This window comes from Mobula birostris, chromosome 22 (assembly GCF_030028105.1).
Source record: "Mobula birostris isolate sMobBir1 chromosome 22, sMobBir1.hap1, whole genome shotgun sequence".
Taxonomy (NCBI): Eukaryota; Metazoa; Chordata; class Chondrichthyes; order Myliobatiformes; family Myliobatidae; genus Mobula; species Mobula birostris.
In genome coordinates, this window is record NC_092391.1 from 15181800 (window position 1) to 15208850 (window position 27051).

General features: G+C 41.2%; 1 protein-coding gene across 3 annotated transcripts in view; it reads left to right on the forward strand.

Moving 5' to 3' along the window:
* Positions 1 to 27051, forward strand: part of ddx31 (DEAD (Asp-Glu-Ala-Asp) box polypeptide 31) — a 131367-nt gene that overhangs the window by 57713 nt on the left and 46603 nt on the right. For 2 of the 3 annotated variants that reach the window (XM_072240094.1, XM_072240093.1), the window contains one exon: positions 6719 to 6797. In XM_072240094.1, the coding sequence (XP_072096195.1) occupies positions 6719 to 6797 (79 nt within the window). Of the gene's footprint in view, positions 1 to 6718; positions 6798 to 13102; positions 14776 to 27051 lie in introns of those variants that run through there. The other variant, XM_072240095.1, reaches the window with a different exon arrangement.

Below are 27051 nucleotides of genomic sequence, written 5' to 3' on the forward strand. Positions count from 1 at the left end.
GGTGCTGGAAATCTGAGCAACACACACAAAATGCTGGAGGAACTCAGCAGGCCAGGCAGCATCTATGGAAAAAAAGTACAGTCGACGTTTCAGGACGAAACCCTTTGGCAGGACTGGAGGGAAAAAAAGCTGAGGAGTGGATTTAAAAGGTCGGGGGGGAGAGAGAGAGAGGGAGAAACACAAGGTGATAGGTGAATCCTGGAGGGGGAAGAATGAAGTTAAGGTGAAGTTAAGAGCTGGGAAGTTAATTGGTGAAAGAGACTGAAGGCCATGGAAGAAAGAAAATGGGGGAAGAGCAGAGGGAGGCAATGGGTGGGCAAGGAGATGAGGTGAGAGAGGGAAAGGGGGATGGGAAATGGTGAAGGATGGGGGGGGGGGGCATTACCGGCAGTTTGAGAACTCAATGTTCATGCCATCAAGTTGAAGGCTACCCAAACGGAATACACGGTGTTGTTCCTCCAACCTACGTGTGGGCTCACCCCAACAGTGGAGGAGGCCATGGATGGACATATTAGAATGGGAATGGGAAATGGAATTGGTAGGGTGGTGGGAGTATGGGGTAAAAACAGACATGTAACCTGGAAGACATGCGGTTGACTGCAGCGTTGATGTTGGTCCAATTTGAAATGTGTAACGTGAATCTGAATTGAAAGGAAAATCTGTTAACACCTAGCTTGTGTATGTTTTTCTATTTTTAAATAGAAGCTGTTGTATTTGTGTTTTCTCCCGGTGAACTTCCTTGAGCAGCGTATCTTACAGTCTGTCAACCTCTAATTTTAATTGGAAAGAGATGTGTAGAGCTAGAGAGAGAGAGAGATATATAATAATTATATCACCAGTTTTCCTGTATTCAATAGCAACAGAACTAGTTCAATATAGCAGACCTTTGAGAAATTTAATTTCTCTCTGAAAATGTACAAGGTTCTGCCTATTAACGGCACTGAGCAAACATTTTCTAGGAAGGTTGTTGGTACCAAACTCAATGATTACTTATGTGTATCCCTGCTTTCTCAGGAGCCTTGCATGAATACTGGTCAGTCTGTTGTCCCAAGCACTTCTGTTGCAAAGATTGTGGAAACTGCAAACCCTTTAGGAGCACTGTTTGTGTCCTCTGTACTAGGAAAGGAAAACGCCATACTGGGTTATTGGCCCAAATCTTAAATTAAATTGTCAGAGCTGTCTCCATAATGCTCTGTTTATAATACTGGACAGCAATTTATTTTGACGGCGTGTGTTGCACCATGCTGCAAGCTGCCTTTATGGATCATTGGTGCAATTCATCAGCTCTCACTGTCCGCTCATTCATTCACTGAATTAGTGTGTAAGATTCCTAACATGGATCTGAAGCTCAGCTGCTGTGGGCTTGTTGCCTGGCTTATCTATATGTACAATACACTTCTTAACTCGTAATAACTTAAATTGACAAAAAAAATAAAAGTATAATGAAGCGAACAATGAGAAAAGATTAAACAGAACTTCCTTAAAATCTGATGTAAGTTGTGAAAGGGGATTCTATATTTTACCATTTACTGAAAGATCCCAAGTTTATCCTGTGGCGTGTTGTTTTAAATGTCCTTTGACAGAGAACCAAGTTCTGGACAGGCCCATTACCTTGATTTAACTAGTAGACTTTCAAGCCAAAGAACCCTGCTTATAAGGTATTTTTCTCCCATTACCACTCTTGAACTCACCAGTAGTGGTCACATTATCTGTTTCTACATAATACCCAGGGTGCCCTTGCCGTCTCCTCTGTAGGGAAGTTCTTGGCTTCTGTTCAGTTTCTCCTCATTGCAGCAGCACACTGTGTCGAAGGTTATGGATATTAATTTATTATATCACTCTGTAACATGCTGTTGTATTCTATTTAACTTTCTATCCTCTGCCCTGTGTTCAGGTAACTGATGCATTGGGTGTAAACTTTTCTCTCGGATGTCATGGGTCAGAACTTGAAACATTATGACGTCCTAGTGTGTTTTTTCTTAATAGCACAAAGTAATTGATTCCCTACACAAATAAATATACAATTAATATTTATCAGTGTTTAAAACCAATTGCAGTATATCTACTGTAGTTGTTTTTTAACTTCAGCTTTGGAATAATACTTTTTCAATCTTTGTTTATAAAATAATCTTAATATATAAAATCTTGATGGCATCGTGGTAGCAAAGCGATTAGCGCAATGCTTTACAGCGCCAACTGTAAGGCCGGGTTTCAATTTCCGCCACTGCTTAGGAGTATAGATTCTCCCCGTGACCAAATGGGTTTCCTTTGGGTGCTCCAGCTTCCAAAGCAAACTGCAGTACCCAGGGTTAGGGTTAGTGAGTGTGGGTATGTTAAGTTGGCGCCAGAAGCATTTGTGGGCTGCCGAGCACAATCCTCGCTGAATTGATTTGACGCAATCAAAGCATTTCACTCTATGTTTCGATGGTCATGTGACAAATAAAAGTAATCTTTATCTCTTTGAAGCCCTGGCTGCCCATTCTGCAACACATTGCTAAAGTTTAACAGCGTTTATCTGAGCACTCAGCCACTATAAGTAACGCTTATTTGTCTGGCCTGAAATTTGATGGAACATACACTTTGCCAAGCTACTTGGGAATGTTCTTATTTCCCAATTAGGTTGCTGTGTAGCTGCAGCTTAGGAGCAAAATTTCACTGGCTGCTTTTGACTCTTTCATGAAGGAAACCAAATCCTGTAGTGTTCACCACAGAAGTCGAAGACTGTTGCACAGTGAATTAGAATATCTGGTGATTTGTGTGCTTAGTATCAACTTTGACCCACTGGCACAATACTTGATCATTAAAGGGAAAACTAATTAATTTTTTGACCTAACTTTCTGTCTTGTTGGAGTAGAATTGTTTAAAGTGCCCGAGGAGAGTAGAAGAGTGAGCCAAGTACAAAAAATATTGTAGTACTGTGATCTGTAACTTGGAGAAAAAGTGGGCAGGTAGGGGAGGTGGTTGAAGCAGGTTCTATGTTGTCATTTAAAGTTAGATTGGATAGAAATATGGACAGGAAAGGACTGGAGGGTTATGGGCTGAGTGCAGGTCAGTGGGAATAGGATAGGGTAAGAGTTCGGCACGGACTAGAAGGGCCGAGATGGCCTGTTTCCGTGCTGTAATTGTTATATGGTTATATGGGAGGTTGTTCCTAGTTCAGGGCAGCAGTACTGTGCAAGAACAGAACTGTCTGTAACAAAACTTTTGAGAATAATCATTATGATTATTTGAGAATAATTACCATTGAGGTGGTGCCTCAGAAAGGTAGTATCCATCATTAGGGACCCCCACCACCCAGGTCATGCCCTCTTCTCAATGTTACCATCGGGAAGGAAGTTCAGAAGCCTGAAGGCACACACTCAACGATTCAGGAACAGCTTCTTCCTCTCTGCTACCCGATTTCTGAATGGACATGAAACCATGAACTATTTTTTCATGTCTGTTTTTGCGCTACTTATTTAATTTGACTATTTAATGCACATATATGTAAATACCTATTGTAAATACCCGTTTTTTTCCCCTATATTTATCATGTATTGCATTGTACTGCTGCCGCAAAGTTAACAAATTTCACAACATGCCAGTGATAATAAATCTGATTCTGATGACAACAACCTAAAAACAAAATAAAACAACACAGTAGTGAATCTGTAATTGGAATGCTTGAAAAAAACTAGAGAATATTCATTTGAGGGAGAAATGTATCTATGGTCTTCTGCATTAATGACGTGTAAGAATCATAACGTGGTAAATTTTAGCAACATATCACAGAATAGGGAAACTGGGTGTCTTTAATCAGTTTCTCTTCCCCACCTTCAGTACTGACTCAAGTTGATTGTGCAGATGAGGATAATGTTGACCAATACATTTGCATGTATTCAGTGTCAACTATTAACTTGATGCTTAGCTTTTGAAGTTTTTTTTGTTCTTAGAAAGTCATGTGTCAGTTAGTAAATGTGAAGGTAAGTTGGATTTTGGGGTGTTAGATCTTTGTGGGCAGTTTGCACAACGTTGAACCAGTATCTGCTGAAGTTAATAAGTAACGTGGATGACTATAAGAAAGTTATTTTAAGTATTTCTCTCTTTTTTTAAAAAAACTAATAAACAAGTATTCAGACCATCACCAGTCATACTTAGACAAAAGAAAAATCACATCATTAATACCCCGTTGACGCCATATTCAAGTTTTCAAGTGTCCATTCTAAAAAGATGGGAGGAGTTTTTGATGTGGGTAAAAATCTGTAGTTTTCAAAGTTCAAAGTAAATTTGTTATCAAAATGCATATCTGTAAATGTCACCATATACAACCCTGAGATTCATTTTCTGCGAGCAATCACAGTAAGTACAAGAAATACAATTAATGAAAGACTGCGCCCAACAGGATGGACCACAGCCAATGTGCATTAAAAAAAAAAGAAATAATAAATAAATAAGCAATAAATATCGAGATTATGAGTTTGAGACTCCCTGAAGATGAGTCCATAGGTTGTGGGAATAATTCAGTAATGGAGCGAGTGAAGTTATTCCCTTTTGTTCAAGAGCCTAATGGTTCTGGGATAATAACTGTTCATGAACTTGGTGGTGTGGGTCTTGAGGCTCCTTTGCTTTCTTCCTGATAGCAGCAGCAAGAAGACAGTGTAGCCTGGATGGCGGTGCTCCTTGATGATGGGTGCTGCTTTCCTGTGACGTTGCTCCGTATTGATGTGCTCAATGGTAGGGAGAGCTCTTCTCCTCACAAGGGCATTCGTGTTTCTATACCAGGCCATGAAGCAACCAGTCAATATACTCTCCACCGCACATATATAGAAGTTTGTCAAAGTTGTAGATGACATAGCAAGTCTTCGTAATGGACTCAGGACAGATCCTCTGGATTGATAACACTGAGGAATTCAAAGTTGCTGATCCCCATCATCTCTGATCCTCCGGTTTCCTTCTCCTGAAGTCAGTAATCCATCTCCTTGGTGTTGCTGACTTTGAGTAAGAGGTTGTTGTTGTGGCACCACTCAGCCAGTTTTCAATCTCCCTCCTATACGCTGATGTGTCAGCACCTTTGATTGGGCCAGTGACAGTGGTCAAACTTAAATATGGCATTGCCACTTCTGACATTTGGAAACCTAATATAATGTAAAGCGCTGACTTGGATTTGATGATTGTACTCGAATTTGTGTTTGTATCCTTTTTATACAAATTGAGCTGAGTGTAAGCACTTACAACTCAGGTGAGTTTATAGTGCAGTGAAGTACATGAATCAGCAGAGCCTGTACTGAATAATCTGGACTCCTGCCTTGATTTCATATTTCCGCCAATCAGAAAGAAGGATGAGCAGGTTAATAGAATAGACCACCTGCTATCCCCTACTGTCAGTGCCATTGGCTTCCTGCCTCAGGCTGCACTTATTGCTGGTCAGGATGGCCTACGACAATTTTTAATTAGCAATTTCAACCAAATTTACAATATTTTTTCACAGCCATTATGAAACTGCATCCTTTATTCTGTGATTTCTTTCCCCGAGTGTTGGTTGGAATTTTAACGTTCGGTCCATACCAGCTCCAAGGCTTGTAGTGTGTCGAAAACTGCTGCAGTATGGTTTTGTACTGCGCTGCGCTCCTCCCCTCCCCTCCCCCTTTATGCTGTATCGAGTACATCACGCTCTGTTTGTGAGCTGCTCACAGAAGCTCCACAGCCAGCCTTGCAATTTCTCAGCCCTATGATTGCTCATTCACTGATTCATTAAGACAAGTGTAGCTTCAGCCTGGCACGGGCACTTGGATGATGGCTTCCCGCTGTGATTCAGTTCAAATATCTTGGAGACTAGTGCCTGGCCGGTTGCCAGAAGAGAATGGCATGGAAACATCGGAGATATCACCATTACCCCCTCCTCCCCACCATTTTAATCCATGATGTTTTCATTAACCTTTCACAACAATTGTCATACAGTACATTTCACTTAAATGTACCCCTGACACATACCTAGTCAGTTAAAGAGGAACCATGGATTTGCAACACATTGAAACAGGGCATTAAATAACTTAAATCTGAAGGATAAAAAAGGGCAATCTGCAAAGTTATAATTCATGAGAAAACAACCATCATAAAGCAGGTAAAAAATGCTCATTGAAATGGGATGTCAAAAGCGACTTATAGCAGATGATGGGAATCTGCAATAAATCAGAAATACTCAGCAGGTCAGACATCTGCGGATTTAGAAATAGTTAACATTTCAGGTCAATGATCAGAGTGAATTAAATGGGAAATAAAGATATTATTATGGAAAAGAATGAGGGGTGTTAGGTAGAAGAAAAGTAACAGACACTGCAGTCTTTATATTTCCATTCTTGCCACTCCTGAGGGCATTTAAATTCACTCTGAGATTGGAATCGTGTGGAGACTGCTATGGTAAAGAGCTCCTTCCACCGCAGGATATCAGAGAACCAACCCCAAACTGTTCGGGATGCTCAGTCACTCAAATTGATTTTTCAATTTCCTACCTTCCTGTGGCATCTAAACATGCAAGTTACTCATCCAGTAGAATAGCCACTAGGCTACTGTACTTGATTTATAATAAAACCAGGCAACTCTAGTGTATGGAATCTCACATTCTTAAAATGTTTCCCTTTCATCTCAAATGCTTCCAGACAAAGTAAATTTATTGTAGCAATGCCAATTTACCATTGGTTTAGATGAGGAAGTAATTCTCCTTTTATCTTTCTTCTTTCAGTGTCTCTGAAATAAAAATGGAGGATATACTGTGTACACTGTTGATAGAGCGTGTTCAAAGAAAAAAATCTGGAAACAAGGTCTGTGACTTTTCTTTGTGACTTTACTGTAAAATATTATATTCAAGTACTGTACTGTTGTCTGGTGTTAACAGTGTGGAAATTTCCTGAACAGGCAAAGATAGCTTCCAGCAATCTTAAACTTCCTCCTGATCAGCAAAAAAAGTGTGCTGTTTTCCAGTCAATGGTCGGTGGGTTTGACTCCAAATTTCATTCTTGGGTATAGGTTGAACTCCACTGCAATGCAGAGTGAACACTGCATTATCAAGTGCCAGCTTCAGGTTGAGACATTCAACTAAGTCTCTATTTACATTCTTGGGTGAACTTAAAAATTTTCATAGTACAAATTCAAAGAAGAGCAGGTGAGTTGTTCTCCATTTCCAGGTCCATATTCATTCCCTGAGATCCAACAGCCAAGAAGGCGGTTCTGCAAAACTCCATGGTGAGTGGAACTGCCTCAGTGCAACAGCTTTTCCACTCTCAAAACTTTCCTACACAGGTTTCTTTGTGCAGTTGAAGAACTGCACAAAATATCATCATCAGATACGACAGACAACCAATGAATCAATCAATCAACCAGCTATTGATGTCTGTGGAACCTTGGTGCAGTTCAAGCCATTCAATGGAAAAAAATACTCTGTTTTAATGTATAAAACAAGAGTATTTTTCATTGGAAGTATTGAGAGTGTGAAAGGCAGTTTCCATCTCTCTTGCCCTTATTTTGACTATAAGGGATATTTCTTGGGGTGAAAAAGATCAATCTCGAGCTGTTAATTAGTTTTCATAATAGGTTAATGGCACTAAAGATGCTGTGTGTATATAATGACATCAAGACGCGAATGAGTTTTGTGCTTATTATTATGTTTGTTGTAGGACTCGTCCTAGGTCACAGAATCTAGAAAATGAGTGACCGATTTCCACTTCTTCCTGCAGGTTGTCATGGAGAGTCCCTATGTTTTATAGTGGAGTGTCTCTATTTGGACCTGGAAATCTATACAACTTTATGGACTTTGGTGCTTTAATGCTTGCTATATTCTTAGAAAGACAAAAATAAAATCTATGATTATATTGCTAAGAACTCAGCAAGTTGGGCAGCATCTATGGACAGGAGTTAGCAGTTGACCTTTCAGGTTGAGACCCTTCCTCAGGAATAGCACCCAGTCCTGATGAAGGGTCTCAGCCCGAAACATTGACTGTTTACTCTCGATGCTGCCCGACTCGCTGAGTTCTTCAGGAATTTTGTATGTATTCCTCAGGATTTCCAGCATCTGTAGAATCTCTTATAATTATGACTGTAAACACAAAGTTTAGTTAACCTATTTCCAGTGACTTTTCCAGATCTCTTAATCTAGCTCTCTGTGTAGAAGTCCATTACTTTTGAAAATTTCAGTCTTCTTGGGTCTGGTCTCAATTTCCACATTAGCAAATGACAAGATTATGAATAGAATCAGGATTCAAGAATTGAAGTTGCTGCTTGAAATGATTCTTTGTATTGGTCCAAATTTCCTGGAGACCCACTTGTTCAAAGCCTCCTGACTAAACTCAACCCTTGCCTGAAGCATCTCCACCAGCCTCCCAACCCCAAGCAGAGAATTGCTCAGGTAAGCAAACCCTCAGCTGGCTGGTGAGGCCCAGAGCAGCTTCACCACATACCTGTTCACCACATGAATGCATATATTGAACTGAATTTATTACTTACATCCTTCATATACATGAGTAAAAATCTTCACACTACATCTCCATCTAAATGTGCAATGTGCAGTTTATAGTATGTGCAACAGGACAGTCAATATAACATAGAAATACAGTTGTGTCAGCATGAATTAAGCAGTCCTGGAGCATGTTGGTCCCAGCTTTTGTGTTGCGGTACTGTTTCCCGGATGGTAGCAGTTGCAACAGTTTGTGGTTGGGGTGACTCGGGTCCCCGATAACCCTTCAGGCCCTTTTTACACACTTGGCCTTGTAAATGTTCTGAATAGTGGGAAGTTCACATCTACAGATGCACTGGGCTGTCCGCACCACTCTGCAGAGTACTGCGATCGATGGAAGTACAGTTCCCATACCAGGCAGTGATGCAGCCAGTCAGGATGCTCTCAATTGTGCCCCTGTAGAAAGTTCTATGTAATCAGCCAATCATGTGGCAGCAACTCGAAGCACAAAAGCATGCAGACATGACACTGGAGCAATGTTCAAAGTACATTTATTTTCAAAGTGCACATTTCACATCATAAGTGCTGGGAGATCTGTGAAAGGGCCTACTGCATCAGTGGTCTCCATGAGAAGTCAGAATGCAACAGGAAACAAGCCAGCAATCAGCTGTACAGAAATTTGGCACTTTAGCACAGAGGTCTAAACTTTCATTTGGAGAAGTAAATACTGGCGTTTCTAAGGATGGTTTGGGCTACTGCAACTCAGTGTACAAGGGAAGTTGTTCATTACATTGGGTAGTTGTATTATGGTGCATCCAACCTCCACCAGGAAGATGTTTTTTGATGACAGGTTTATCATTTATTGGTCCTGTATTAAGAAAATACTGTTTCAAACCTTTATGTAGGAGCATAAATATCAGAAAAAAAGATAGCTGACTGACTGACTTGTACTCTAATAGGATGACAGGATTGGAACTGCTTTCTTGAATAAACTGGGAGGATGCTTCAGTTACAAAAATTCCACTGTCCACACCAAGCAGTATGTTTGCACTCTAACTGATCAATGCTGGATTTTGTACCGTGTTATTCTTCCCATTACATTGCACTGTTCATCTAACTTTACAACATCCTTGTTCCTCATTTTCAAATATATATATTTAAGATTTATTTAGTTACTGCCAACATTTATCTCCTTTCTCTGATTGCCTTTGAATTGCCACTTTGAACCATTGCAGTCAGATTATGTGAAGGTACTGTAGACATGGATTTAGCAATATGCTTCCAAATATGAAAGTTATTTTAGAGGTGGAGTAAAAGGTGGTGCTTGCATCATGTAGGTGAAAACCACGTTTGAAAGAGATGCTCAAAGTTGCTTGATTGCACCTCTGCCATGGAACCATAGAGAGATACAGCATAGAAACCTGTTCTTCAACCCACCAAGTCCACACTAACCATCTATCGCCAATTTTCACCAATCCTACATCTTCCATATTCTCATCAGCTGCTCTCCCTAAATTCAGCCACTCTCCTACACACAGGGCAATTTACAGTGACCAGCTGACTAAGCTGCTTGCATGTCTTTGGGATATGGGAGAAAGTCAGAGCACCTAGAGGAAACCCACACAGTCTCAGGGTGATGTACAAGTTGCACATAGACGCCACCCAAGGCCAGGATTGAACCTTTGACTCTGGCGTTGTGAGGCGGTGGTTCATCTTGCAATCTCTCTGACACTCAAAAACACAACAGCTGAGTTGCACTGTTAATGTCAATGCCAATTGCTTTTCACTAGCTGGTATCAAGATAACTGAATATCACAGCTTAACCCAGCGAAGAAAATGGCTGATATTTGACTGTACTCCCAGTAGATAGTCATAGAGGTGTGCAGCACTTGTACAATTGCAACATAATATCCCAGCTTCTACTCTGAATGCACCTTTCTCACCACCCTATTTTTCCATGACACTGCTTTCAACGAACTAGGCACTTGTGCTCCTTGGTCCCTCTGTTCAATTCCCTAATGCACTCGCTAGTGCCCTACCTTTCATAGTGTAAGCCCTATGCTGGTTTGACTTTCCAAAATATATCACCTGACACTTACCTGTATCGAAATCCATTTGCCAGTCTTTATTCCACTTCCTTAGACAGTGGAAACATTTTGAGGCATTTGGGTCTTCAGACAAAAATGTTAGCTGTGCTTAGTTAACAGTGACCATCAGGATATTGATATCAGGGCTTTTCAATGATTGTTAATCCATTTAATGTCACATGGAGGTAGTTAAACATGTTGCTGTGGGAGATGGTTATTGATTAGCATTTTAATGTTGCTTAGCATTCAGTAGTTAGTGAATACAGTGGATTCTGTTTAACTGGAACACATTGGGATCAGACTAGTGCATTTTGACCCATTTAGCTGAAATTTCATGGAAATAGTTAAAAAAACAGAAAAAAGACAAACTAACATTCAATTGAGTAGCAAATTATGTATTTAAGCGAAGTACAGAATAAATTAGAACACTACCGAAACTACTACTGTACTATAAAACTAAGCATTAGTTCCTGATAGTTATCTGGAATTCATTCAGTGTTGGCTGACATGTTCTTTTGATTGTCAGAATGAGCAAAATCAGTACAGACACCCAAGCACAGATAATGGACTGCCTTCAAACAATACCTTCAATGATTGCATCATCCAAATCTTCATTTGCATCGTAATGTTTAACATGACCTTCAATTTCTTTGTAATTCCTAACTTGTTGAAGTAGTGAAATTGTTTCATTTTCACTCCTGGTCGTTTCTGGCATCTCCAGGCCTGAATGCTTAAAACTGCAGTGAGCAAACAGTTCTGAATTGTCTGGCTGTGTATTACTCGCCAACTATCAGTGACAAAAATCAGTGCTTTTTGAACACAAAACACACAAGTGATGCTATTTAAAAACTGTTTGAAAATGTTGAACAATAGTCTCCTGCCCCAATTAAGTGGCATCCTCCTCTCTACATCGGGCAGCAACTTCGCCATTTCTCTTTTTTATGAGACAGAGTTGCTAGCCCACCGCTTGACCCAGTACTGATGGAACACGTGCAAGGAGCCAGCTGGATTGGAACCAGGGACCACTTCCCTCAAAGTGCGGTACTAATGCTACTACACCACCCACAGGCTAATTGAGGGGCATAGTGTCCCAAATAAATGATGGGAGTCCCTGCTATCTTCTCAATTTCTTTTCTTTTTTTAAGAGTTGTCCCAAAGAAATGGTCTGCCCTTTTAACTGATGGCCCAATTAACCAGAATCTGCTGTATTGTCTATATCTTGTTATATCTGGACATTGCCTGCTTCACTATCAAAGGTGTGCAACTGATACTGTGCAGTAACTATTGAACATTTTCACTTCTGACATCTTTACCCAGGTTCCCCATTTGTGCAGCTATGCAATTTGCCTCAACTGCTACTTGTGGCATCTCCTTACAGCTGATTTTCACATTTACCTTATTGTTGACCTGATATTGGTGATCCCTAGTTTTCATCTTGTGATGTATAAGTGAAAAATATGTTCTTTGTATCTAACTGCATAATAGCTGCTAATGGGTAAGCTTCCAACCCGTAATGTTTTCAAAATGCCTTGAATTGATTTCTGTTCTCACAAACTAATTAAAGGAAGATGAGTGGAACAATGCAGTGCTGCATTCATTTTAACAGGACTAGAATGTAAAAACAAGGATATAATGCTGAGGCTTTATAGGGCGCTGGTCAGATCACATTTGGAGTATTGTGAGCAGTTTTGGGCCCATATCTAAAGAAAGATATGGCGGAATTGGAGAGGGTCCAGAGGAGATTTACAAGAATGATCCTGGGAATGAACGGGTTAATGTGTTTGATGGCTCTGGGCCTGTACTTGCTAGAGTTAAGAAGAATGGGGGGAGGTCTCATTGAAACCTATTGAATATTGAAAGGCCTAGATGAGTGAACATGGAGAGGATCTTTGCTATAGCATGGAGAGCCTAGGACCAGAGGGTACAGCCTTAGAGCAGAGATGATGAGGAAGTTCTTTAGCCAGAGGGTGGTTATTCTATGGAATTCACAGCCACAGATGCTGTGAAGACCAAGTCATTGGGTATATTTAAAGCAGAGGTGGATAGGTTCTTGATTAGCAAGGGCTTTTAAGGATTACAGGAAGGAAGCAGGAGAATGGGTTTGAGAGGGAAAATAAATGAGCCATGATTAAGTGCTGGAGCAGGCTCAATGAGCCGAATGGCCTAATTCTGCTCCTACGTCTTCTGATTTTTTGGGCCACTTTGAGCTTTCCCATCCACCCAAAGTAGATGTGTTTCAGTAGTTTAGCCATTGCTGTTTAAATGAACAGTTATGTCTTAACTCACCAGTCCGCTCTTATGTTATTAGGACAGAAGTTATTCATGGAACACAAAAGACAAATTTCCACACAGGAACACTTGACTGTTAAATATCCAATTTCCAGTACACATCACACTCATTAGTCAACAAAATGGTGAGGCTGATAGTTGGCTGCGATACCTGCCGCTCAATTCACATCTTACCTGGGTTCTAATCCTGTACCTTGCCCTCCCACAAATGTCACAGACGTGACTGAAAACTCAGTGTGAGGATTTTTTTGAGCACAAATCCTCTTCATCCTCCTCTGCCATTTTATTTTTGTCTTCTCAGAAGCAGAATTACAGTGTTGCCAGAATGGAGAAACAGGCTGAACACACAGGCGTGCTCGGCAGGGATCTCTTTGGCTGACATCAGTCGATTATGTCCGCTTCATTGTTTCCCACAGCAAATGGCTCACCTTCAGGATGCTACAGAGGAGCAATTAAAAGGCGATTATTTTTAAAAACCAATTTGTAGGAAAACCATAATACCAGGCACATATTTAAGGATACGTACTGTACATTAAGTACTTGCTTGGATTTGGGTTTTCCATTAAGTGGCTCCTATTCGTAAAAATATGTTTCCATCCACTTTTTAATCATTACTATTTTTTTATGTGTTATGTGATGCCTGCTTTTTCTTATGACTGTATGATTGACACAAGTCACCAGTTATCTGTGCGGGCTTGGGAAGAATAGCATGTTGAAAAACTTTAGTAATTGTCTGTACATTCCAAGTACAAGATATGAATTTGTATCACACTTTCTGGATTTACTTGTTGTATAATATAGTATAGTATACATTTATGCGATAGGATAGTATTAAATGGTAATAAAACAAAAAGGCAGGTCTGTGGAGAGACGGTTTATCTTTTAGCTTTCAAATCAAGAGTTTTCATTTGAAGGCTAAAAGCTTGTTGAACATGCACTTGGAATGCTGAAGTGCATTGATAGTAAACTGCAAACAGGGGAGTTAGTTTGGTCTCTAGAATATGAGACGACATCTTCAAAAATTAAATAAAGTTTTAACTCTGTCCCTAGCCCTGTAAATGTACAAATTGTCCTTCCATTAAATGCACCTACTTACATGGTAATTAACTTGCTTTTTTTTGGAGAGTGAAATCCAACAAAATGGACCAGGTTTGGTTTCAAGATAACATTAAAAGGTTTGAGGGAAAGACTGACTGAAAATTTCATCCAATGTAGTATTACTGGACTGCTAGACGTACCATTCTGTAGGCAACAAACTACACTTACAGTGTTGTAAGAGAAACGAGAAATCTTGCAAATAAATGCATTTTGACGTCAGCTGAAAATATGAGCGAGATTTTTAAGATAATGAAAGCAGAGTGGGACATGCTAATGTGCTGGGACATTTTGAGATTAAGGAAGAGGTAATGCTGGGTCTTCTGAAAAGCATTAGGGTGCATAAGTCGCTAGGGCCTGATGCATATATCCTCAAATATTGAAAGAAGCAAGTGAGGAGATTGCTGGGGCTTTGACAAAGATCTTTGTGTCCTAGCAACAAACGAGGTTCCAGAGTACTGGAGAGTAGTAAATGTTGTGCCATTGTTAAAGAAAGGAAGCAGGGATAATCCAGGTAATTATAGGGCAGTGAGTCTTTCATCAGTGGTAAGGAAGCTATTGGCAATGATAGTGCGTGGTGGGACTTATACACATTTGGAAAGCATAGCCTGCTTGGGGACAGTCAGCATGGCTTTGTGCAGGGCAGATCATGCCTACAAATTGAATGGAGTTTTTTGAGGAGGTGACAAAGGAGCTTGAGGAGGGTAAGACAGAGGACATTATCTACATGGACAAGGTATTTGATAAGGTCCCTCATGCTAGATTGATTCAGGATATAAAGATGCATGTGTTCCAGGGTGCATTGGAAGTTTGGATTCAGAATTGGCTTGCCCATTGAAGACAGGGAGTAGTGTGGAAAGCTGTTATTCTCGCTAGAGGTCTGTGTTCCATAAGGATCAGTGCTGGACTTCTGTTGTTTGTGATATATCAATGATTTAAATGGAAAATATAGATAGGTGGATTGGCCTGTTATGGATAGCATTAAGATTGGACAATGTAAAGGACTATCAAAGAATGCAATGGGATATAGAACAATTGCAGATGTGGGCAGAAAAGTGGCAGGTGGAGTTTCATCCAGGCAAGTATGATGTTTTGCCTTTAGAGGGGTCAAATGAAAGGAGAAAGTATAGAGTTAATAATAGACCCTTTAATAGCATTGAGGTACAGAAGGATCTTTCAGGTCCATTGTTCACTGAAAGTGGATAAGGTAGTAAAGAAGGCATATGGCATGCTTGCCTTCATTGGTAGGCATGTTGAGTATAATATTTAGGAAGTCATGGCTGCAGCTATATGAAAACTTTAGTCTGACCACACTTGGAGTTTCGCATGCAGTCTGGTTACCCATTATAGGAAGGATGTGGAGAGGGAGGCTGCCTAGGTTGGAGGGTATAAGCTATAAAGAAAAGTTGGACAAACTTGGGTTGCTCCCCCAGAGCACTGGAGGCTGAAGAGATTTTTTAAATTATGAGAGGCATAGAGAGGCTAGACAGTTAGAATCTTCCCCAGAGTAGAAATATTAAAATCCAGAGGACATGCTTTTAAGGTTAGACAACATGAGTGGCAAGCTTTTTTATGCAGAGAATGGCAGTGCTTGGACTAGGTTACTGGAGTCACAATGGAAACGGGCAGTTTGGTGGAGCTTAAGAGGCTTTCCAATAGACACATGAATACGAGGGAATGGAGGGATATGGAAGATGCAGAGGAGGAGGTAATTTAGTATAAGTTGGCATCAAAGTCGGCACAAAATAGCTGGCTAAATGGCCTGTTCAGTGCTGTAGTGTACTGTTCTGTGATCTACTTTAATGTTCAAAAATGTTCTGCTGGCAGGAGAGCTGGCTTGGAAAGAGTAAAGGTCACAGACTGGGTCATAACACCATGATGGTAGTTCTACAAATCTGTATACATTCCCAGTAGGAAACTGGTCAAGTGATGAATTTACCCTTAAACCCAATTAAGCATTGTTATAGTATAGCTTCTCATTATTATTTGAGTGTTCATATAATAATGATGAAGCTTATTTGATGCATAATTGAATTAAGTGAGTGGAATAAATATTCAGCTCTAATTTAAGTAGGTAATTTCTAACTAGCTTCAAAGTTTGCAGATTTATTGAGCTGAACTTTAAAGATTTATTTTTATTAAAATAGAATTCAAAAATCATATTTGGCAACTCTACTTGCAGCTGTTTTTGTATTTTAAAAATAAATAATCCACAGGGAAAGATCACTTTTGAGCCTTGGTAAGTGTGGAGGAATTGATTAGGTTGTGTTTTTTTCCCCCAGTATAATGTTCTGCTGTACTTCTGAATTATTTATTGCAATGTCCTGACTATTCTACTCGGAAAGAAAAATCCATTTAAAACTGCGAAACCTGGTCTTCACGAAGACGAGACTGTGATTAATAGTAACTTCCAAATTGCAAGTCATGTTCTCTACATTGGAAAGTTAATATGTGTATTACTTTAATTACTCAAGTTTTTCTGAGAAATTAAGCTTCAGACGGTAATTCCTGGACTGTCATCTCTCGTCTCCCCAGCATTTAATGTGCACTGCTGGAGCTCGGTATCTAGAGCAGCTGGGCTGGGCCTGCTACATTAAGCAGATATCAGATGATTTTCTTTGTAATTGAATGCTGTATTGATTAATGAATTGAAAAATTGATTATTTAGATGCATTAAGCCATCAAAATGTTATTACTTTGTGGTTAAGCATGCAATGAATTGCTATTCTGATAACTCAAAGTAAAACTGCATTTCAATATGTTCAATATTCAAAATTTCAAGCTGTTATGTCACTGAAGCACTGTGTTCACTTTTCTGAGGAAGCAAATAGATCACCAAATTGAAGCATTCATTTCATTCTAAATTTGTTTTAATTATTACCGTGTCATTTTAAAAGAATTATGATGGTACAGATGAGACCATTCAGTTGATGCTAGATCTGTTTCTCCATTCTTCCTCTGTAGCTCTGAGGCTTTAAAAGACATTGGTCAGACTGCACTTGGAGTATTGTGAGCAGTTTTGGGCCCCTTATCTAAGAAAGGATGTGCTGGCAATGGAGAGGATCCAGAGGAGGTTCACAAATACTATCCTGAGAATGACAGTTTAATGAATGAGGAGTGTTTGATGTCTCCAGGCTTGTACTTGCTGGAGTTTAGAAGAATGAGGGGAGATCTCATTAAAACCTACTGAATATTGTAAGGCTTAGATAAAGTGAACATGGAGAGGATGTTTCCAATTATGACAAAGTCTAGGACCAGAGGGTACAGCCTCAGATTAGACGGACACCCCTCTAGAACAGTGAAGCAACTGCCGCTGCTACTGTGCAATCGAGAATCTCTGGAGGGAAGGCCCCAAAATCCTCGGCTTTGCTTGCTGCTGGCGACCGGGGCTGGGGTCGAAGCATTCGGCAGAGATGGTGCTCGGTGTTGGAGGGCTGGTCAGAGCTCAAAGTTTTCAGACGACTCAGAGTCGGACTGTGGTCGGGTACGGCAGGGAGAGTTTTCTTCCTTCTCCCGTCTGCATGAGATGTGGGACTTTCGAGAGACTTTTAACTTTTTTACCGTGCTCACGGCCTGTTCTTCATCAAGTTATGGTATTGCTTGCACTGTTGTAACTATATGTTATAATTATGTGGTTTTTGTCAGTTTTTCTGTCTTGGTCTGTCCTATGTTTCTGTGATATCACACCGGAGGAATATTGTATCATTTCTTAATGCATGCATTACTAAATGACAATAAAAGAGGGCTGCGTATCCTCATAACCTAAAAAAAAATAGAGTAGTTTCTTTAGCCAGAGGTTGGTGAATCTATAGAATTCATTGCTACAGATTATACCAAGTTATTAGGTATATAAAGTGGAGGTTGATAGATTCTTCCTTAAAAATTGTAGGCTGAAAGCAGGAAGATCAGATCCAGAGGGATAGTAAATCAACCATGATTGAATGGCAGAGCAGATTTGATGGGCTGAATGGCCTAATTCTGCTCTTATGTCATGGTCTTTGTAAATTATTATCAATGTATTGCCACAAACACTCTTAAATGAACTGATGGAGATTGGGAGTAAGTGAGCCTCTCAGAGTTACTAGGTTGATAACATGTAGCTGACCACTGGATGTTCAGAGGGGAGATAAAAAAGAAAATAAGAGAGTTGAGAAGATTGCCAGCAAATATTAATGGGAATCCAAAAATATTCTCTAGGTATGTAATTGGTTAAATATTGTGAAAGGAAAGATGGAGCCAATAAGGGGCCAGAAAAGAGATCTGATCATGGAGTTAGAGGGCAGATCTAAGGTACTGGGCAAGTTCTTTACATTGTTATTTACCAAAGAAGAAAAGGTATGGGAAGCTCAGCAAAACTAGACTTTAATACTTCGGATGGGCTAAAATTTATTAGAGGAGGTAATAGGAAGAATATTTGCAGTTAGAGTCTAAATCAGTATCACTGGCATATGTCGTGAAATTTGTTGTTTTGCTACAGCAGTACATTGCAATACGTGATAATAAAACAATATAAGTTACAATAAGAAAAATATCAAATTATGCAAAAAGAAAAACTAAATACTGAGGTTGTGTACATGGGTTCATTGTCCATTCAGAAATCTGATACAGGAGGAGAAGAAGCTGTTCCTAAAACTCTGCGTGTGTCTTCAGGCTCCTGTACCACCTCCTGGGTGGCAGCAATGTTTTAAGTGAGTGGGGTCTTTAATGATGGATGCTGCCTTTTTGAGGCATCACCTTCTGAAGATGCCCTGGATGCTGGGGAGGCTACTGCCCATGATTGACCTGGCTGAGTTCTCGAGTTTCTGCTGCTTTTTCTGATTCTGTGCAGTGGCCCCTTCATACCAGACGGTGACGCAGCCAGTTGGAATGCTCTCCATGGTATATCTATAAATTTGCAAGTCTTTGGTGGCATACCAAGTCTCTTCAAATTCCTAAAGAAATATAACTGCTATCGAGCTTTCTTTGTAATTGCATCAATATGTTGGACCCAGCATAGGTCTTCAGGGATTTTGACACGCAGTAACTTGAAAATGTTCACCCTTTCCACTGCTGACCCCTCGATGAAGACTGGTGTGTGATCCCTCGACTTCCTCTTCCTGAAATCCATAATCAATTCCTTGGTCTTATTGTTGTTGAATGCAAGGGTGTTGTTGTGACACCACTTAACCAGCTGATCTATGTCGCTCCTGTATGCCTCCTCTTCACCATCTGAACTTCTATCAGCAAATTTATAGTTGGCCTTTGAGCTGTGCCTAGCAACACAGTCATGGGTATAGAGTAGACCAGAGCAGTGGGCTAAACGTGCATCCTTGAGGTGGGCCAGTCTTGATTGTCAGTGAGAAGGAAGTGCAGTTTCAGATTTGCATAAACTGTAGTTTCCCAATGAGGAAGTCAAGGATCTAGTTGCAGAGGGAGATACGGAGGCCCAGGCTTTGGAGCTTGTTCACTAGTGATTTGTTGAATGCTGGGTTTGTAATCAGTAAACGGCTGGATATTGGTATTTCCACTGTCCAGGTGATTGAATGCCAAGTGGAGAGCCAATGGGTTTGCGTCCACTCTAGACCTATTGTGGTAATAGGCAAATTGCAGTATGTCTAGGTCCTTGTTTAAGCAGGAGTTTATTGACCAACCTCTCAAGGCACTTCATCACAGTAGATGTGAGTGCAACTGGGTGATGGTCATTGAGGCAGCTCATCATGCTCTTCTTCTGCACCGGTATGATTGACATAGGTAGGAACGTCTGACTACAGCAGTGAGAGATTGAAGATGTCCTTGAACACTCCCGCCAGTTGGTTGGCACAAGTTTTCAGTGCCCTGCCAGGTACACCGTCAGGTCTGGTGCCTTGCATAAGGTTAAAGTGCATAAGTCCCCTGAACCAGATGGGTTGATGAGACAGTAAGGTAGGACATTACAAGCCATAATCTTCCAAATCTTATAAATTTAGGCTGGAGCCTGAGAGCTGCAAAACTCCAAAGTTTGTGCCTTTGATCAAACAGAATCAATGTAGAAATAAACCCAGTAACTACGGATTAAGTCAGTTTAATCTTGGTGGTGGGGACAGTTCTGGAAGCTAATCAGGGACAGAATTAACAGGCGGACAAATTGTGGTTGATTAGAGAAAATGAGTGTGGGCTGACTGAAGGCAAATCATGTCCAACTAACCTGATAAGGATTTTTGAATAAGGTGACAGAATGTGTCAGTGAGGAAGTAAATGGTACTGATGCATTTTTTTAAGCCTGTAGTATGCTGAATTAATTGGATAATTTCCCCCCTGGAGTATTATGATACCAAAAGCGCCAATGAAATTTTAGTAGAGGAACTTCTAATTAATGCCATTCGTCAAGTAATATGTTTATCCAATGTCGTGACTAAATATAGTGATGAAGAGTTCTCATTCCTTCAATACTTTATAGTTTAGCAAGAATGAAGAATTATAGAATGTACTTGCAAGCTTGAATGTTTCTGTGCTTTTTAAATTATTCTCACTGGATCTAAATTAGACCTAATGTGATTATACAGCAGGTAGCATGCGGTTACAGCTTCTGGTGCAATTATACCGGAAGTAAGTTTTTATTTTGACTCACATATTCAACTTAAACAATTTTGCTTAAACAATTGTATATGTTAGAAAAGGCCATTAAGAGCCCTACCAGCTTTTAAGTCAGCACTTTTTCTATAATATAAAATCTACTTTTTTTTTTGCTTCTGCTATTCTTTCTGGCAAATCATTCTGTATTTCTCATATTTTGCTGTACAAATTCTTAATGTTTCCACATTATTTCTTACAAATGTACATGCTTCTGTCCTTTGAGTTAACAATAAACATTGCTGATGTGACAAAAATATTAATTTACTAATGTTACAGTGTGAAAATTTAGAAGGTGCAAGCTTTCAGATGTAATCTCTCCTGCATAGTTTAATCACCTCATGGCTGACGAATGACAAGTCTCTCCCACACAGAAGGATGCGTCGTTAGGCTGCCTCTTTGCACCACTGTCTAATTGGCCATGGAGAGTTGCATGTCAAGTGTGCCCACTATGCTCAGTGCACTGGCCTCCTGGTGAAGCTTATTTGCTTCCACTGCAAGTTTAATTTCAGAAATTAACAACAGAAAGTGCAAAGAATTAGAGTACACTTACAAAATGCTGGAGGAACTCAGCAGGTCAGGCAGCTCTATGGAAAGGAATCATTTCAGGCTGAGGCTCTTCTTCGGGACTGGAAAGGAAGGGGCAAGAAGCCAGAATACTGTTGGGGGGGGGGGTGTAAACTAGAAAATGAGAAGGTAGGTGGGTAGGGGATGAAGTGAGAAGCTGAGAGGTGATAGGTGGAAAAGATAAAGGGCTGAAGCAGCTGGAATCTAGTAGATGAGGAAAGTGGACTAATGGCATGCTGGTCTTCATAACAAGGGGAATTGAGTATAGGAGCAAAGGGGTCCTCCTGCAGTTGTACAGGTCCTTGGTGAGACAACACCTGGAATATTGTGTACAGTTTTGGTCTCCAAATTTGAGGAAGGACATTCTAGATATTGAGGGAGTGCAGTGTAGGTTCACGAGGTTAATTCCCAGGATGGCGGGACTGTCATATGTTGAAAGATTGGAGGGACTGGGGTTGTTTACACTGGAATTTAGAAGGATGAGAGGGGATCTGATTGAAACATATGAGATTATTAAGGGATTGGACACGCTGGAGGCAGGAAGCACATTCCCGATGTTTGGGGAGTCCAAAACCAGAGGCCACAGTTTAAGTTGAGGGGTAGACAATTTAGAACGGAGTTGAGGAAAAACGTTTTCACACAGAGGGTTGTGGTTCTGTGGAATGCTCTACCTCAGAAGGCAGTGGAGGCCAATTCTCTGGATTCTTTCAAAAAAGAGTTAGAGGTCTTAAAGATAGCGGAGAGAAGGGATATGGGGAGAAGGCAGGAAAAGGGTACTGATTGTGGATGATCAGCCATAATCACAGTGAATGGTGGTGCTAGCTCGAAGGGCTGAATGGCCTACTCCTGCACCTATTGTCTATTGGACTACTGGAGAAAGGGAACGAAGAAGGGCATCAGGGACAGGTGAGGAGAAGAGAAGCCAGAATGGGCAATAGAAGAAGTGGGGAGGGAAAGGGGGGAAAAATCAACAGGATCTCTGGACAAAGAAACAATCGACATTTCAAGTCCTGGCCTTTCATCAGAAAGTGTATTTTGCTTTGCATTAAGACCCCTAATAGAGATAGTCACCCCTAAGAGTCAGGAGACAGGTAGCTGGGTGACTGTCAGGAGAGGGAAGCAGAATAGACAGAGTGAGCACAGCACCCCTGTGGACGTTCCCACCAATAATAAGTACATCGTTTTGGATACTGTTGATGGGGATGACCTACCAGGGACAAGTTGCAGTGGTTGCGTCTCTGGCACTGAGATGGGACCCTCAACTCAGAAGGGAAGGAGGGAAAAGAGAGCAGTAGTGACAGGGGATTCGATAGTTAGGCGGACAGATGAGAGGTTCTGTGGAAGAGATCGAGAATCCCGGATGGTCTGTTGCCTCCCTGCTGCCAAGGTCCGCGATACCTCGGATCGAGTTTTCGGTATTCTCAAGAGGGAGGGTGAGCAGCCGGATGTCGTGGTCCATGTAGGGACCAATGACGTGGGTAGGAAGAGTGAGGAGGTCCTGAGAGGTGAGTTTAGGGAGTTAGGCGCCAAGATAAAGGACAGGACCTCCAGGATAGCAATCTCAGGATTGCTACCAGTGCCACGTGCAGGCGGGTTTAGAAATAGTAAGATAGCGCAGATCAACATGTGGCTGAAGACGTGGTGCAGGAGGGAGGGCTTCAGATTTATAGATAATTGGGCAGTTTTCCAGGGAAGGTGGGACCTGTTCCGGCGGGACAGTCTACATCTGAACTGGAGGGGGGCAATTATTCTTGCAGGTAGGTTTGCTAGAGAGGCTCCGGTGGATTTAAACTAGATACGAGGGGTGAGGGGAACCAGAGTGTAGGAACAGATGTAGGGAAGAAGGAAGAAAAAGAAAATAGTAAAGTTGTTTGCACCGTTAGTGATAAACAGAGAGAAAGAGGTGGAAAATTTCTTAAATGCATTTATTTTAATGCTAGGAGCATTATAAGAAAGGTGGATAAGCTTAAAGCATGGATTGATACCTGGAAGTATGATGTGGTAGCTATTAGTGAAACATTGTTACAGAAGGGGTGTGATTGGCAACTGAATATTCCTGGATTTAATTGCTTCAGGTGTTATAGAACCGGAGGGATAAGAGGGAGAGGTGTTGCATTGCTTGTCAGAGAAAATATTACAGCGGTGCTCTGGCAGGATAGATTAGAGGGCTCGTCTAGGGAGGCTATTTGGGTGGAATTGAGGAATGGGAAAGGTGTAGTAACTCTTCTGGGGGTGTATTATAGACCACCAAATGGGGAGCGAGAATTGGAGGAACAAATTTGTAAGGAGATAGCAGATATTTGTAGTAATCATAAGGTTGTGATTGTGGCAGATTTTAATTTTCCACACATAGACGGGGAAGCCCATACTGTAAAAGGGCTGGATGGTTTGGAGTTTGTAAAATGTGTGCAGGATAGTTTTTTTGCAGCAATACGTAGAGGTACTAACTAGAGAAGGGGCAGTGTTGGATCTCCTGTTAGGGAATGACATAGGTCAGGTGACAGAGGTTTGTGTTGGGGAGCACTTTGGGCCCAATGATCACAATGCTATTAGTTTCAATTTCATTATGGAGAAGGATAGGTGGTAGCTGTGTGGAACGAGCTTCCAGCAGAAGTGGATGAGGCAGGTTTGATGTTGTCGTTTAAAGTTAAGTTGGATAGATATATGGACAGGAAAGGAATGGAGGGTTATGAGCTGAGTGCAGGTCGGTGGGACTAGGTGAGAGTAAGAGTTCGGCACGGACTAGAAGGGCCTAGATGGCCTGATTCCATGCTGTAGGTGTTATATGGTTATATGGTTATAAGACACATTTTCACTGTTCTTAAAAGAAAAAAAAACAAAATTCAGGTTAAATTAGTTGCAGTATTTTGCAAGCCCAGCTGATATATAACTATGTTATCTAAATGCAGGAATTGCAATTTGCCACGCTAGGAATACTTTTCCTGGCGGAAGTTACATCGCTCCCACGAGCATTCTTACCTGCTGTGCCCGTACTCTATTAGTATAGGGACAGGAGTCCAGTGTTATATGTGCTTTCAGCCTAATTGAACTAAGTTTGAGCTAAATAGTGGCTCAAAATGTAAAATACTAGCCACTTTGTTGAAATAGCGAGTCTGAATGTTGTGTTCAGTTGCTTTGGCATAGACAACTAAGCTGCTACTTGTGGTTGTACTGAGCTCCACTCTCCACTGGATTATTTGTGGAAAGACAAAGCAGTTCCCCAGGGGTATAAGTTAAATTTTTAAGAACATTATTTATGGCATTCTCAAGTGCTGCAGGATGTGGGCTTGAGCTGAATAATAAATTAGTCGTGATGGAATGAGGGAGCAGACCAGATGGGCTGAATGGCCCGCTTCTGCTCCTGTGTCTTATGTCCTATCTGTCATGCCTCTTGAGGCCTGGGCATTCATTTGAGGAAAGCAGAAATAAAGATAATCACCAAGGAATAGGGGGATGTAATAGCATTTTGTGCAGGGGGCAGTTAATCGCGTTTTTCGTGACATAGGCAGCCATTTGGCCTAACAAGCCAAACTCATTGTCCTTTTCTCAGAGCAGACCTATAATCCCTTTCCCTACTTATTGCACCATATTCTCTGTCACATGCCCTTTTTCTCCTCCCTGATTCTTCTAACACCCCCTTTTCACCAGGGGTAATTTACAATGACCAATTAATCTACGCATCTTTGGGATGCTGGATTTCTTTCAGAAAGAATAGGCAAACTCCACAGCCAGCACTAGAGGTCAGGATCAAACCCGGTCTCTGTGCTGTCACTTTGTCTGTAAGGTGCTGATCTATAACTGATAGCTTCATGGGTACTGGCAGTCTTTGTAACTTTTATTATATCTCTGCCTAGAATTTACAACGGTTAGCTACCAAAGAGGCTTTCACATCCAAAACATTGGTTTTCCGCATACACTTGCATTTCAGTTGATCAGAAGTAGGTCATTTTGTTTACTTACCTCCTTGTAACTCAGAAGCATTGAATCAAGAAGTACATAACACTGCACCGGACAATACTTAGTTAAAGTCAAACTAAATTTATTATCAGAGTACGTATATGTCACCATATAGTACTCTGAGACAGGGAGGAGGTCTGGCTGCTGCACACATCACACGCAGGCCCACCGGTGTGTGGACGCGCCCTGGTGCTCGTGAACCAAATCCCCAGCCATGGGTAAATAGCCCCACCACCTTGTGGGCAGCTTCAGGAGAGGCAAAGGGTACGGAGTAAACACAGACAGAAAATCCAGAGTGGAGCCCCTAAGGCAGCTGGACGTCACTGACCATCCTTCTGGCAACTCCTGCAGCTAAGCTGGTGCCAAATGTGTTGCTTTGCTTTCCTTTGGACTACACCGGTGAGGCTAAGAGGGGCATCTTAATGACGGGGCATCCCAGGATCTCCATACCTTCCTCCCAGGCTTGTGTGTTGGAGAGGTCACTCCAGTGCCACTATCCATTGTCCTTCGAGACAGACAGATGCCATCATCATCATCACTACCCTGAGGTTCATTTTCTTATAGGCATTCACAGTAGAGCAGAGAATTACAATCATTCTTAAGCCTATCACCTCTACTGGGGCACAGGCCACCGACAGCAGCTTGCCTGAGTACTTTGTCGTGGGTCAGTCCTTCCAGCTGTCCCCAGGTGTAGCCCAACTTACATCTTCTCGGTAAAGATCTGTCCTCTCCCACAGATGAGGTCTTTGGAGTTTCTGTAACTCTGGGCTTTTATAGGATGAGGTTACTACCCCATGCCCAACCCTCCTCCTCTCACAGCCGGGCTTAGGTGTAGTTAGAGGAATACAATTGAATCAGTGGAAAACTACACACAAACAAGACTGACAAACAACCAATATGAAAAATAAACGTAAAGGGAAATTGCATATTGCAGCAATTCAAGTTCACATTTATTGGCATCTGGCCGTACATATATACAACTAAATGAAACAATGTTTCTCATACATCACACACAACAAAATACAGCCTAAAGTTAATAAAATAGAATTCAAAACTGCATGTGCACAGCACAGGTAAATAGTACAGTAAATAGCTTGGTGGTGGCAGGGTATTCATTAGCCTCACAGTCTGAGGGTAGCACCTGTTAACACAGAAGATGTATATACAGGTTTCCCCGGCTATCCGAAAGTAGAGCGTTCCTATGAAACCTTTCGTAAACCGAAATGGCGTAAAGCGAAGAAGCAATTACCATGAATTTATATGGGAAATTTTTTTAAGTGTTCCCAGACCCAAAAAATAACCTACCAAATCATACCAAATAACACATAAGACCTAAAATAACACTAACATGTAGTAAAAGCAGGAATGAAATGATAAATACACAGCCTGTATAAAGTAGAAATAATGTGTGTACAGTGTAATTTCACTAACCAGAATCGGGAAGACAGCGAGCACACTGGAAGCTTGAGAGGATGCTGACTAAAAGAGACCACTTTGCTACTAGCAGAACCAATAGTAACATCGGCAGCTTTCAAGATTCTTTCTCTCTGCGTGTAAATAGTACGAATGGTGGACGCAGGCAAGTTCAACGCACGCACAATGTCTTTATTTTGTTCACCACGATCGAAATGCTTAATTACGTCCAGTTTTTCACTAAGCGTAACACCCTTACGAGCTTTCTTAGGCTTTTCTGATACCTTAGGACACATCCTGCTAACGGATGCACAAAATAAATCAAGATAAAGCACAGATGCTCATAGACACAGTTAAAAGTTATGATGGCTTGACACTGAGATGCTGAGTGTAGTTCCCGGGGAAGGCGCTTGGCGGCGCCACTCTCGCTGCTCGGGGTGCACGCTGCCTGTATAACAGCTCACTGCAAAACAAATGCTGAACACTATTTTTGCTTTTCACCTTTTTTCGTAAAAGCGAAAATCCTCTTAGGATTTCTTTCGGTTAGCGAAAACAGATACTAATGTAGATCTTTCATAAAAGTGAAGTGGCGTAAAGCGAACTTTCGAAAGGCGGGGGATACCTGTATAG